This window comes from Mixophyes fleayi, chromosome 3 (genome assembly GCF_038048845.1).
Source record: "Mixophyes fleayi isolate aMixFle1 chromosome 3, aMixFle1.hap1, whole genome shotgun sequence".
In the NCBI taxonomy this organism is placed as follows: domain Eukaryota; kingdom Metazoa; phylum Chordata; class Amphibia; order Anura; family Limnodynastidae; genus Mixophyes; species Mixophyes fleayi.
The window spans coordinates 188410760-188426085 of record NC_134404.1 but is presented as its reverse complement, the minus strand read 5'-3'; the positions used below and the strand labels follow the sequence as shown (position 1 = coordinate 188426085).

General features: G+C 39.1%; 1 protein-coding gene and 1 long non-coding RNA gene across 2 annotated transcripts in view; one reads left to right on the top strand and one right to left on the bottom strand.

The window, feature by feature from the left end:
• Positions 1 to 4883: 4883 nt before the first annotated feature.
• GPR6 (G protein-coupled receptor 6) lies at positions 4884 to 7008 on the bottom strand. Its single transcript, XM_075202906.1, has 2 exons — positions 6652 to 7008; positions 4884 to 6266 (listed from the first exon to the last, which is right to left on the bottom strand). Exon 2 carries the CDS (start codon positions 6245 to 6247, stop codon positions 5264 to 5266), a length of 984 nt encoding a protein of 327 aa, XP_075059007.1. The 5' UTR covers positions 6248 to 6266; positions 6652 to 7008; the 3' UTR covers positions 4884 to 5263.
• Positions 6888 to 15326, top strand: part of LOC142144272 (uncharacterized) — a 30468-nt gene continuing 22029 nt past the window's right edge. Inside the window, exons 1-2 of the long non-coding RNA XR_012689679.1 lie at positions 6888 to 7129; positions 7857 to 7913. This is a non-coding gene — a long non-coding RNA (uncharacterized LOC142144272). The remainder of the gene's footprint in view (positions 7130 to 7856; positions 7914 to 15326) is intronic.

The following is a 15326-nucleotide window of genomic DNA, read 5'->3' as shown; positions in this document are numbered from 1 at the left end:
CTGTTGAGTTTATTACAACTGATAGCACAAAGTCGATACAATCAACCAGCCTTTCCAATGTAATTCCTCTGCCTTCCCAAGTTACAATCACGGCTTTCCTTGCCGTGCGGTCCGATCGCAACGCTTACAAATACTAACTATGAATAAGCGTTGCAATGGCTCTTGGGAGCGCGCGCGAAAACTTCCTTTGTTTTCGCTCCCGGTATACCTGCCCCGTATACCGTCCTTCAGTTGGGCAACCTGCCTCATCAGACAGCAACTGAGCACCTCAACAATAAACAGTGTATCTACGTCACAAAATCACACACTATACACCTTTTCTGCGCAGAAAATCAAAAGTTCCCAACAATAGTAATAGTGTCCCAGAGGCTTTCACAAGTAATTATAGTATGCACATATAATAACTATCAAAATGATTGTTTAACCATGTGGCAAATCTACCGGAAGTTCACATACGCTAGGCAGGAAGTACACATACACTATGCAATACAATATATCAAAACGCAATATGACAGAAAAAGAAACAGTTTTCTCTTTTGTCCCTTGATTCTAGTTAGCGCACCTTCAGATTATGCAAAACGGACATTCGGTTTCACAACACAGAGTAAAATTCAGGTTTTGAACACATTGCCTTCTTACCCGTATATGACGCGTCTCCACCCTTTGTTGCGGAACCGAAATCCGTTGGTCTTGCGTATCATCCGGTGACGAAACCTCCACTGCGAGCCCCCAAATTGTTATGAGCGTTTTGTCGCTATCCAATAACGATTGTCGAATATCGATTTGTGTTTCCAACGCACAAAGATTTATTCTCAAAAAGTAGCAGTATATATATCTTAGCGAAATAATAGTAAGTACAGACGTTACTTATCGCAGGCGCTCTGGATCCAGTGAACAGTCATTCAGTCCTGAAGTCTGTGGTCTAGGTGACTGAACACTAGATGAGGAGCTGCTGCTTATATGCAAACAGAGATACAGTTAAACAATGCAAAGGTGTGGCTTGCTTCTATTGGTCCAAGCATCAGGAGGGTCCAGGGGGTTGCAGATCATAGGCTAGTTTAAGCTCAGAAATCCAAAGGAGGGGGTCATCTCTCCAGGGAATGAGCTCTGATCTTCCCGCCAAGAATACTAATCCTAATAGTCCATAATTCCTTAACATTAATAACTTGCGTATGCACTCTGCGATCCCTTCACAGAGTGAACTGGACAGTCGCAAATGTGAAGGGGATTAGTTTGATACCACACATGACATGATTCCTTCAACGTCTACCATATGTTTTACTGATATGCATATAACTCATATTATTACACATAAATACTACTATATTTCGACATAAATAACTATGTGTTGCAACTACAATAATGTGTACTAATTAGAAATGTGTATGTTTATGTGAATGTGTGTAAAAGACTAAATACTGTTGTTGCCACGTGTTGCAGCTGCGTACGCCCTTCCACGCCGCAGCGTGCCCTTTCACACCGTAGCGTACCGTACGCATCTTTTCAAACAAAGACAACCAAGTTTGCTCGATTTTAATTGAAATGACTTTATCCAATTTGCTGACTTCGACACATGCTAAAACATGTGTATGTATACAAGTCCACACTGGTAGTTTTTAAATATTGGAATAGTCAAATTGGTCGGTGTTGTTCAAATGAAATATTATTTTGAATTGTACTATTATGCCTAGCAACCTTATATTTTACCATACAGGCATATCAAGTACAGCTGGATGTAAGTGTAGTGCTTTATCTCAGTTTCTCCTTAAGCTGGGTACACACTACAGAATTTTCCACCAACTTTTTATGCCGATCGATTTTACATACAATCGATGGTCCGATCGCTCGGTCCATGGACTGCATACACACTAGCCTTGTTTTAGAAGATAAAGGGAAGAGCGGACGTCCCTTTAGCGACTTTTTACAGCCATGTTGTCGTGAGCAATGATTGCAATTTCGTACACATCGGTCGGAAGTTTATACACACTACACAACGGAAACGAGATTGGAACGAAAATATTAAACGGTACGACCAACCAAATGAGGCGACAATCGTCCATTTGGGCAGACTTTCGACCATCGTGTCACTGCACACACTGACCCGACTTTTGGACGAGCGGTCGTATGTCGGCTGATTGAGCCGATTATTGGACGAAAACCGTGTAGTGTGTACCCAGCTTTAGCTGGTTTCATGTTCCAAATTCTGAGCTTGCCCCACTTAATTATCACTGACTTTTCTAAATCTCAGTTTAATCCAAACCCATTGCCAACTTTACAGTTAGGTTTGCATAAGAATCCGAAAATGTAAAAATACATTTGCAAATATCATATTATATCATATTATGTTTATATCATGTTATATAAACATTGTAACTTTTCTAAGCTATTTTTCTCTGAATAACATTGTATCACTGTATCTGACACAACAGCACCTAACTTAAGATCTCGTCTCTAAAGAGTCTCTGAGCTGTCTCCTGCAATTGGTGAGAGTAGTTGGGACTTATTTACTAACAAGGTACAAAAGTGCTAGTGTGCATCAATCCATAGAAACCAGGCACCAGATATGCTTCCTTAGATTAACTTGTAGACTGATTGGTTGATATAAGTTAATGCAGTTTTGCACCATGTTAGTCCATGACCCCGATGCAGATCCAGGAACTGTTATGATCTGGTATGTAGTCCTCCCAATTCTGGTCCCCCACTGTCCAATAAAGTGATCAAATTATCCAAAATAAGCATATAGAAGAAAAAATGGGTTTTAAAATATATATGGTTTATTCTCATAATTGGATAATAGATTACTTACATATAGGTAAACTGTAAACTAAAAGTCAGTTATTGTCAATTTATGTAAATGAACCATACATGAATAAAGCACCATTTTTTTCTCCTATATATGTTTATACTTGATATTTTTAACCCACTTTAGCCCTGTGTATGTATTTCTAAAAAAAAGTACCACCCAAAAATATATTTGTGCCATGTAAAGGTTTAATTTCCCACATTTAAGCGACTCAATTTAGAACTCTTGCTAGTTGTAAGAGGACTAGACCTGCTTCATTGACAGAACTACCCTCTAACTTACCCTTTGTTAAAATAAATAAAGTTGTTTATGTAAAATAGGGTGAATGTTACCAGACCAGTACTTGAATGATAATGCTTCAGTGTGGGAATTTTGGTTTTAACATGGTTTACAAATGTTATTTTTTCCCCTGCTACGCCTATTCACAACCTTTGGTTCTCCCATTTCTCCCATATGCGATTTACTGTTATAACAGATTTGTGTTTGTTTTACACCATATTTAGATAGGATGATTTCCTTCCAAATCAATCCTTTAAATGTACTCAGACAAAATGAAATGACTGTAGAACTGGATGACAATCTTTTAGATACACACTCAATAGAGTTTTATATTACTGAATTGATACGTAGCTGGCAGCCCACCAGTGGGTCTCCTTTGTGGAGCTGAAGTTATCATGTGGCATACTCTGGTGAAAACTAAGGGAGCCATTAGAATCTATATCCCTAAGGAGTTGTAGCCTACATCAGATTACTTTTCTTTGCGTATGGAAAGTACTAGTTCTTATTTTTACCATTATAAGGTCTAATGTACCAGGCTTATTTTCATTTGCCTACGCAATGTTACATTTTTCTTCTGGTAGCCAGTGACAGGCAAATGTAGGCACGCTAGGGATCATTTAGTTCTATGAGAAAAAGCACAGTACATGCATATGGGCATCTTAACAGTAGGTAAGCAGGATGTGGACACAAAAGAAAAAACATGTCCTTTTTTATGTCCATTGTCTAAATTGTTTCTTATAGAGATCTGTGATCCTCAGTGTGTAAGAGCTTCACCTATTTACAATAAGCAAAACGTGACAAATCACGGGCAACAGCTGTGTGCACTAAGGCTTATGGGGTAAAGTATTTATTCATCCAGAATGTGCATTTTGCACATGTTATTAAATGAGATTAATAAAATATGTTTGAGATTTTTTTTCTTTAAATAACTTACAAATATATTTTGATTCCACCAAACATCGTAAGCTTTCTAATTCATCTAGCCATGACTACCTGCTACTGTTGATATATGATATTATTATATTTATTTGTAATGAGCCTTATTTTTTCAGTTTTGTTTCAAACATTTGTATTTGTGGTGACAAAGAAGAATATACATATAATGTGTAGACATAGAATAACATTATATGGGATTAACATTCTAGATCTTAAAAAGATCAGCTAGTACCATGACAAATCATCTCCCTTATATGTCATGATCAAATCCCTTGAAAAGAGCAGTCTATATCACTGTGTGTAATGTGCTTTCTGCACTCTTTTAGGTCAAGATGTCTCTTGGAATACTGAAGTCTGCTGGCAGACTGAGTGAGCATTTAAGACATGGAGCCCGGCTGTCGTGTGGGCGTTAATTGTATTCTGCTCAGGTATCCATGCAGATCAGTGCTCCATTTCAACATGAAAGCATATTTTACTGCAAGAGCACTGACGTAAACCCCATTCTAAGGGATAACCACAACAACCCCTGTCAGCATCTCTAGGGTCTCCTAAAACTGCTATACCTCCAGGCAATCAGATGTGTAATGATATGAAACATCTTGTACATCATAATAAGCACTGTTTTGTAAAAGGGCAAATGAAAAGTAATTGCATATAAATTAGCTCTCATAGGAAAAATGTTTATGTGATTTTTATATCCTTATGTAATAAAACACAAAGACATCACATACTTTAACAAACCTGAGGCATCCATTTTTTTACCTGTGCTATTTCTGTGGCATATTCATAGCACAATCCACAGTTCAGTAAAACCACTACATACAAACAAGCCAACTTAAAATAAAAGCCCAAACACAGAAATAACTCTATTTCAACGACTTTTATTTCGTTGGGTACAAAAGTTGGTCACAAAATATATTCTCACATAAAACATTTTTGCAACACTGTTTTGGCAGTACAGCAGCTCAATATAAAGTGCGATATTGAAGCATTTTGGAAATGTATTCCCTTCACATTTGTGTCATACACATTTTGTAGTACACATCCACATTGTTCAGAGACACAACAGCACCGCAAACTCAGGATGGACCATTCCCAGAGATATATATAGGTATATAAAGTGCTAATGTTCCAAAGTCTCTTAGCAACAATTACATGACACATATCTAGTTGTCCATCGCAGGCACTATTAATGTACTAGATTGTCACATGTGCAGCGCTTTTGTAAAGTAGGAATGTCTGTTCTTAAACATCACTCGGTGATCTGGAGCGAAAGGACACTTTGGACTGAAAGCAGCCACAGAAGAGAACCCACATGGATCTTTGTATTTCTTGATTTCTATAGGCGTAAATTATAGGGTTGATCATTGAGTTGTAAGTGGCAGGTAAGAGGGTGGCATAAGTATACACCGAGGGATAGTCAGGGTTTCCCACCACACAATAAATAGCAAAAGGCAACCAACTGGCCCCAAAAGTCCCAAGAATGATGGCCAAAGTAGACACTCCTTTTTTGGTGGCTACATAGTGGGATGCTGTCAAGAAATGTTGTTGTAGTGCTATCTGGTGAGCATGCCTGCAAACTATTTTGCAGATTTTTATGTAGAGATGCAGCATCAAAATAAAGATCACAAAGAATGAGGCAGATAACAGAGTTACATTACTTTTTGTCAGAGGCCTGACAATGCTGCATGAAGATATGTCATCTAGACAGTTCCATCCCAGCACTGGAAGGAGTCCCAGACATATGGACACCCCCCAGGTGACCACCAGCATGAGATGTATCCAGAGGATGGTCTTCTCTGAAGAATAAGTCAGTGCATTGTACAAGGAGAGGTAACGGTCCACTGTGATTGCTAATAAGCTGCTCACAGAAGCAGTGAATGAAGCTACCAGGAAACCCACGGTAATAAGGCTAATAGTCTCTGACCGAATTACGTATTGAAAAACAAAATTTAGAATCAAACCAAACCCAGCTAGGAGGTCTGCTGTGGCCAGGCTTCCGATCAACACGAACATTGGGGTCCTCAGTGTTGGTGTGTAGAAGATGATGGCCACCACTATTGCATTCTCACATGCAATGATCGTTCCTGAGATACATAACATAATATCCCACGGGTTGATGATGAACACGGAGAAGAAAGCAGACAACTCCAGGGAAGCGTTGACATCGCTTGTCTGGATCCAGGGAAGAGAATAGCTGGTGTCGTTGTCATCAAGACTTTCATTCATCTCTCCAATGTATGAGTGCCTGGAGAAACATAAATAATACAGGTTAAAATAATGTAGGAAAAACGTTCGTTGAAAATACAATACCGAGAAATTCTAATTTCTACTACACGCTTCTTGTCCAGAGAAGCCGGCTCTGTCCAAGGTGCTGAAACCGGCAGCTAGGAGCTCAAAGGCAACAGAAACCTGGAGCACGCATGTTATTTACGGGAGAGTTTAGCGGATACAAGACCAAATTTTCCACTATAGTTCACTATCTAACTAGAAAACATACATTTACAGATATGTTGTGATTTATCTGTGTCAAAAATATGGTAGCACAATGTTTTACAAAATAACTGCGCTTTTGTAAAAAAAAAATATACAATAAAGTGAAATGATTTATATACAGGTATTTCTTCTCTTACCTTTAACAAGGCTTAGCAGGGTATCTCATGGGTGAACTGTGATCAGCATGTAGAATGTCAGCAATACGTCACAATGATGTGAGGGCAGTTGTCAATGAGAATGAAGATCTCAGTCCTCTGACCTGAAGAGTGAGGAACTGGTGCTGTGGCAAGCGGGCAGAGACTAATGTAGGAAGCATAGTACTGTACTCGCTGACTGTATCTTGTGATAGGGCGGGCTGTACATAGGAGGAGGAGACAGGAGATGTGGTAGGACTGGCTCGCAGTGCTATAGAGCAGCGTATATCTGCTGCTCAGATAGGTATCATAGACTGTGTATGGTAGATGTGCAGCACGGCAGGGCACCAGGGGATGACTTAAGTCTTTGACGTCCATGAAAAGAACTGATCAGGAGCAGAACTCACCAATGCCGCAGACGTTTTTCACTGGCGTCTTACACAGAGCAGAGATCATAACTTCACCAAAATCAGCATCAGCAGTAAGGATGAGGCTGTCATTATTGTGTAGAGTATGACACACCGCAGGGTAAATGGTCTTCTTAATCAGACTATGCTCCGAGTACTGCGTTCATCTCAGGATGAAATGTGAGCTTGTCGTTCTTTTCACTGCCACAGTCATGATATATCTGTCTGTATACGTTCCCACGACTGAAACGTGCATCTTACAGATCAGCTGCATTATTGTTAACAAAATAAATATGAAGTCAGTCATCCAGACTAAAGAGTTTAAACTGAACAATTATGGGCACCCATGTCGCACAGTAAATTTGAGGCTAGATCCTAGATATTTGTACAATACCATGAGCTCAATAACACAACAGTTCTGCTTGAATAAAAAGGCGTAGTTGATTTGCGGTTAACTTACAAATTGCTCATAACCAAACTGATAAACCTATGCGATTGTCTTGCTATGAAAATGGACGATATGCCCATAACCACATTTTTATGTATTGTGTGAATGTATTTTTAAATATTAGGTCTTTGCAAAACATTATTGTGCAGCCAGGGCCATATCTAGGGCTGTGCAATAGGCGCAACGCTTTATAATATTTCAGGTTCATTTGTTTAAAATTGAGGGCTAGGAGGGGGGGTGGCATTTTTTTTCTCACCCCAGACACTAAAATTTTAAGTTATGGTTCTCTGTGCAGCAATTTCTTTCGAATTCTGTCTCTCATTATGATAGCTGGCTTCTCATTTCTACCTTAGATGGAGTTTGCTCAGGACAACAAAATCCATTCTTCAAGAACAATACAGTCAATTATGGTCAGTATCCAAAGGTTTTCACAGAGTTCACTTCTTTTTGTGATGTGCTTGTTGTTTCATGGAAAAGGTACTAGAGCAACATATCAGGTTAAATCTCTCATTGATTAATTTTGATCTGTGCAATGTTAAATTCAAATTTTTAACCTTACGAATAACATTAAGGGACATATTTAATAATTCATGGAGTTTTGCCTGCTTAATTAGCATCTTAATGTCATATGATTTTCAGCTCCGTATATTAAACACCATCCTGGGACAGCGCATCCAATATGAGGCTGTCCCGGCGCCAATTTCACATAGCTTAAAAGTCACATTGTCTGGCTTTCATCCGGTCACTATGGAGATAATGGGGCCTGCTGCATGGGGAACTAGCGAGCTGTGGGCTCTGGTTCCCTCCTCCCCACTTTCCTGCACCAGGTCTCACAGCTCACTAGTTCCGCCTCTGACTGGAGAGGCAGGATGAGGAATAAGGGGCAGTCTAATATAAGGGGGTGCAAATGAGTTTATTATTTTGCACGTAAGGAAAATACTGGCTGATTTTTTATGTAGCATACAAATACTTGATAGCTTAATTTTTACACTGAAACTTGAAGTTGATCAAGGACAAGCCCTACTCAAGCTATAAATTTATCGCCCTCCCTCCAATGCAACATGGTTTTTTCCAGGTGCAAAGTTTCTCCTTTTTCTGCTTTTCTCTCCTTAATGACTCAGACCCCTAATGATTAGTCCAACTGTGTATTTTTTTGATGAACACATTTTATATCTGCATTTTTTGAAGCAACTGTTTCAAACTCTGCATCAGCCCTATTGTTTCAATAAAAAAAATATTTAGCGTTCAACTCCAATTATGTTTGTTGAAATAAATAAATACATTTACAAATACTAAATTAGTGGACGGGCAAATGATTTACTTAAATGTTTGTACTGTATCTAATTCAATATTAGGCATCTTCTGTTAAAAACCCATTTATTGGCTTCTAATTTATCCTAATTTTTGGAGAATTGCCTTCCTTTCCTAACTCCCTCTGTCTATCAGTTTTCACTTACTTCTTAGTAGAGATGATGCTCTTTCAATTTTCTCCCTTAGAGGGGAGAACCAGTTCTTTGTCTTTGGGATTGGACTGTAACTATGGTAGAGCCACAATGGTTTAAGATAGCAATATTTCAGTTGGAGCATGCAGATATTTATTGGCCAATGAGAGCAGGTCTGTGTACCTACTGCACGTCTGCAGAACTACTGATTGACTTCCCATCAGTTGCTCTGTATCCTGCTTCCAGCTACTTTGACTGGCCTCAACAGTTGCATCTGTCTCTTGCAGAGAGATAGTGAAGAGAGGATCAATTTATTTAACACTAGCAGAATACCCGGCGTTGCCCGGGATTTAAAGAATGTTTATTTACAAAAATCAATCTAAATATTAAACATACATGTAAATATCATGTTAAAATTGGACCAGTAGAAGGTGAAAAGTGAAAATGTCAAACTGTATTTGAACTGTATATGATGGAACGAACCGATAAACAATTACTTCAAAACAGCTTGATAAACTATATTTCTCGTTTCTTCATTTGGGGCAAATACATACAAATTTCTTGGTGATCCAACTCTTGAGCACACAACGTAAAACTGTCCATGTATCAAAAAATGACTGTAACTGTAAGATAATATCCGCACGTGTTCCCAGAATAGTGGTGCAACGATGCTGTGCCTGCTCCCGTTCATCTCCCATAAAATATATTTGAAGGAACTGGTGCTCTTCATTTTCAAGGGGTAACATGGCTCCAATTCTATGATAAACTTGCCCTTGAACTTTAAATGTCGGCATAAATCCCCGTTCTGAAGAAAATGTTTTGATGCATCCGTTTCATTGGCCATAAGTGACTTTAGTGGTTCTGGAGGTGTTTGAAGTACAGGCAACCTTACTTTTCCATTACAGCAACACATTCCTTTACTTTCGCCACTCCACTTCAGAGCACCACAATGAGGGCAGGCATGTTCCATCCTTCCAATGACAAAGCTTTCTGAAATAGCCGCTGCACTTACTGGATTGTAAACAAAAGCTGCACCTTGTAATTCTAAACTGGTAGATCTCATAGCAACTTGTCTTGTTCTTTCAGCTTCTAGCCTTGCATTTCTTTCTTGCTCAGATTCTTCATCTCTGGCAACAGCATGAGATGTACGATTACGTTCTCGCCTTGCTCAGATTCTGCAGCACTGGCAACAGCATGAGCTGTGCGATCAGCTTCCAGCCTAGCAGATCTTTCTTCTGGAGATTCCTTATCTCTGGCAACAGCATGAGATGTACGATTACGTTCCCGCCTTGCATTTCTCTGATGCTCAGGTTCTGCAGCACTGGCAACAGCATGAGCTGTGCGATCAGCTTCCAGCCTAGCAGATCTTTCTTCTGGAGATTCCTCAGCTCTGGCAACAACATGAGATGTGCGATTACGTTCCCGTCTTGTATTTCGCGCTTGCTCAGATTCTGCAGCACTGGCAACAGCATGAGCTGTGCGATCCGCTTTCAGCCTAGCAAATCGTTCTTCCGGAGATTCCTTAGCTCTGGCAACAGCATGAGCTGTGCGATCACGTTCAAGTCTTCTAAATCTTTGTTCTTGAGATTCCACTGTCCGAGAAGATTGTTTATTTGCCACTAACATTTTATTTCTTGTGGAATTGTTTTTATTTCCACCATATCTAGCTCTTTTCTTTCATGGCATTTTATTATTTCAAGTTCATGCGTACCAGGAAAGAACAATAAAATATTAAGGAAAATAATATGTGCCCAACTGCTAACACATTTGTAAAAGAAAAGAAAATTACATAGGAAGACAGAAGGACAGCAGTCTCCAGGCCTCAGCTAGAGCCACTGTTGCCATGGTGACGTGGCATCAACTTCCTGTATGCCATGAGGTTAGATAGTTATATGTGTAATGTGCAGTGATGAGCAGCAGGGGCCTCAGCTTTTGTTGGGGCTGCTGTTGTCATGGTGACGCTATCACAGCCGCTTCCTCTTATTTTTCCGCCGTGGCCCGAATTACCCGAGATCCTCCGCAGTGTTGAAAACTGTGGATTTGTATAGAAAGATAGAAGGACAGCAGTATATAGGCCTTACCTTGTTTTTGGGGCCACCGTTGCCTGGGATTTTAAGAATGAACCTGTAGAGATTTAAGTAATATGCCCCCACAATATTTGTTGTCAGATTAAAAGTCATATGTGTCCCAAGTTTGGTATATATTGTTCCAGACATTCCAGAGTTATGGTCGTTTTCAATGATTTTTAGGTGTTACCCCCCTCGCCACCCCCACCCTTAGGAGTGCTAGGGGGTGTCTTGCCCCCACAATATTTGTTGTCAGACTGTAAGTCATATGTGTACCAGGTTTGGTGTAAATTGTTCCAGACATTCCAGAGTTATGGTCGTTTTCGATGATTTTTAGGCGTTACCCCCCTTGCCACCCCCACCCCATAATGAATTTCAATTTTAAAATTATTTAGTTGCCTTCGTCATGTTTTAATACACTCGTATGCAAAATTTCATGATCTTCGCTTGAAAAATGTGGATTTGTATAGAAAGACAGACAGAAGGACAGAAGGACAGAAGGACAAATTTTCTCTTTTATATATTAGATATGCTCCTCTCTAAATCATCCTGCTGCAAGGTAACAATAATAATACATTTTATTTATTTATTTATAAATCACTGACATATTATTTAGCCCTGTACATTGAGTGGATCATATCACAAAAAATATATATGACGACATGAAACAGAAGGTAAACATAGTTCTTCCCAAATTACAATGTAAGAGATGTGAGTAACATTTAATATGTAAAGAAGCAGAATAACATTGTAGATTCTGGTGGGGAAATTGTGTGCATCTATTATATAATCAAAGCATTATCAGCTGCCAGTTATTAAGCAGTCGCTGACAACTAGCATTTATGTGCAACTACAGGTGGTGGAACAGGGAAGGGCAGCAGAACATGAACTAATCATTGTATAAATCGTAAAAAACAGTCAGCTACTGTCAACCATAACTGTCCTTCATCATATATCTTAACTGAACCTCCTTCATCCTCTAGTTCAAGAGAAGGCTGTCACTTGAAGGAAGGAAGGATTATACTATGGGGGGTAATCAATTGACCGCAAGATATTTTTTTTTCTCGTCGCATTAAAAAAAAACCCTGTATGTTTTTAACTGCTATAGCGACCGTTTTTAGTTAACGCAGCGTGAAAACTTATTGTCACGATTCAGGAGTATTTCTTACTGGTTTTTGTCACTACTCACCAAAGAGGCGCGGAGTCTAACTTGTTCCAGGTCTTCACCAGGAACCCCCGCAAGGAAGTATGGTCTTAGCTGTGGGAACACGCAGCTCGCAGTCCTCAGAGGGAGCAACCAGTGAAGCAAGGAAGAAAGGGGTGTCAGGCAGGCCGGGTCAGAACCGAGATATCAATAGATGCCACGGGGAGAATCCAATGTTCGTAGTCAGGAGCTAGCCGGGTCAGGTATCAGAAGCGCAGGAGAATGGTCAATAACAAGCCGAGGTCAATTCACAGGGAGCATAGAGAAGGAATGGTCAGGACAAGCCGGGTAATACACTGGAGTCACAGATAGCAAACAACAGGAACGCTGGAGCAAGGATGGGACCTAATACTCTGGCACCTATCATGTGTCAGAGTCAGCCTTTTATAGGGGGAGACAGGGGGCAGGGCTGCCTACGGCGGTGGTGACGCTGAACACCACCGCCAGATACTGTGGATCGTGTCCCGTTGCTAAGCATGGCTGCCGGGACCCGGAAGTGACGACTGGTTGCCTAGCAACCGGCCGTCTGATATCGGAAGGGAGCGCCCGTCCCTGTGTCTCATCCTCCGCACAGGGACGGGCGCTGACACTCATGCAATTCAATTGAAAAAGAAGGATTGCTGCCCCCGTAATCATTATGTTTGCAAGTTTTTAGGGGAGTTTTAACGCGGTCATGTATAGCACAAAAAAAAGGATTGGCATACATTTTCATACATTTTATTGCACAACCATTCTAGTTGATAATATCTACATTACAGTACTTTCTTTAGCATATTTTTTTATTTAACTATTTTCTACTATAGAATCATCTATACCATGTCAAAACACATTAGTACAAACATATTTGTACCAAAAACATACATAAATATATTTAATTAGTTATTTTTTTTTATTTATTTTATTTCATTATTTTTTAGAAAATCAACTTTTACATGTTATGCATTACTGATAAACATAGTTTATCTATTTTTTTTCCAATTACATGATTTCAAATAGTTTTCAGAGGCTTTTTATTTTTAGAACAACCCAAAGAGGTGCGAGATAAAACAGCTTATTGGCCAGTTTAACGCGCCGCGTTAAAAAACTATTGAATAGATTTTAATGTGGCTGCCTCTCGAACACCCTATACTTTCAATAGACCTTCCACTGGAGCGCGAGAGGACCGTTTGTTAAAAAAAAAATGGAGCGTTAAAAATAGAATTGAATCGCGGGTAAAGTTTACCCGCTCAAAAATTATTAAAAAAAAACAGCGTTAAAATGACTTAACGCTGTCTTAAAAAAATCTCGTGGCCAATTGAATACCCCTGTATGTGACAATAGAACAGATTTGGACTCTAGCTCTACTTATTAGTTACAGTTAAACAATTTGACTATGAAAACAAAAACTTATTTCAGATTTTTTTTGCTTTGTTTTCTGAGATCATTTTCACCTCTTTTCCCTGTGCTTGCCTCTACTGCAATTCAGAGTTTTAGGGCTAGGTTTCATAAAGGCCAAACCGCCAGTTAAGAGGCTGAAAACCCCAGTTTTACAAACCACCACTTTACAAATCGCCATCCCGATTTTTTACATGATCAAAATTCAAACACAACCAGATTTACTAATCTGCTGTTTGACAAACCACCGGGAAAACAGCCTCTGGTTGTGAGAGGTAAGAGTGCTCAAACTGCATTCTGTTTGAGGTATCTTGCCATTTAGAACATGATAGGTACCACCATTGATTTATAAACTATGGGGCAATCATTATTTCTGATGCACACATGTGGCAAGGAGCAAACTTAATTTCTAATTAACTTATGGGGGCATTTTTTTCCATTATATTTAGAGGACATTATTATTGCTTTATAATATGGGGCAAATACGAATGTATAATTAAATTAACTTGGCAAAACTATTCGATTGATAATAGGGTCAATAATTATTTAATTAATATTGTCCCCTTAATATAATGAAAAATTAAATTTGCCCAGATATGTTAATTAGAAATTAATTTTGCCTCTTAAATAAATAATAATTTCCCCAATAATTTAAATGTCAATGGTGCCTCCTCTTATGTTCTGAATGGTAAGATAGCTCACACAACATATAGGAAAACCTGTCTTTTCCCTGGCGGTTTTGATTGCAGTTTAGCTGTTTTCAATCCACCACAGATCGCCAGGCATTGTACATCGCAGCCTCAAACTGCCCTATAGTAAATGCGGCGGTCTGGAGCACTAAACCGCCAGTGGTAAATTTACTCCTTAGAGTTAATAGCAAATTACTCATTATTCATTGTATTAGTGCTTATACCAATGTTGAATTCCAAATATATAAGGAGATGGAGAAGAGTCATATGCCCACCCATATAGTTGCCCTGTGTTAGGAACATCTAACATTTTTGCCATCTTCTGTTTTGTCGTCACAGGGGTTCCTGACAATGCTATCATCCAGTAATGATGTTAAATTGCATATTTTAGGCATTTTTATAGCAACCAACACCAATCAATTTGACCTAACAATTTGTTTTTTTTTTAGATGTTTTATTGAAACTCACCACAAATATTATATCTCAAGTTATTACAGTGAGGAAATTATTAACAAAGTTATAATCAGAATAATACAATTCTTATTACATATAGATAATTCAAAATAAACAAATACATTTTAGGTTCTAAACGTTACACTGATATGTTTTTGAACCGGTGAGTTTTAAAGAGAGAACTTAGATGGGCACATACAATGACAATGATCACATCATGGAGTACAGAATGCCAATACATGGATAATCAAAATGCAATGTGGTAGTGGGGATAGACGTTTGCTTGATTATCGAGGCAAGCACAGGGGGTTCAGTGTCCCTCAAAGTTGTCCCAATCTGGTAGGCACTGATGTTGTCAAGAATGTCTTCCCAGTGTCCCTGAGTTGGATGTTTTCTGGATGGGGTTACATTACACAATTCCAGCAATCAAACTTACACTCACCTATCACACAGGTTATCACCCTCAAACAGTGTTCTTACACTCATATTCACCTATGATCTGCCACCACTTATTGAATCAGAGCAAAAGGACACCAAGATACTGTCACACCGGGTTCTTTGCAATTTGCTTTGTTAACTCAGAGAGACATTTTTA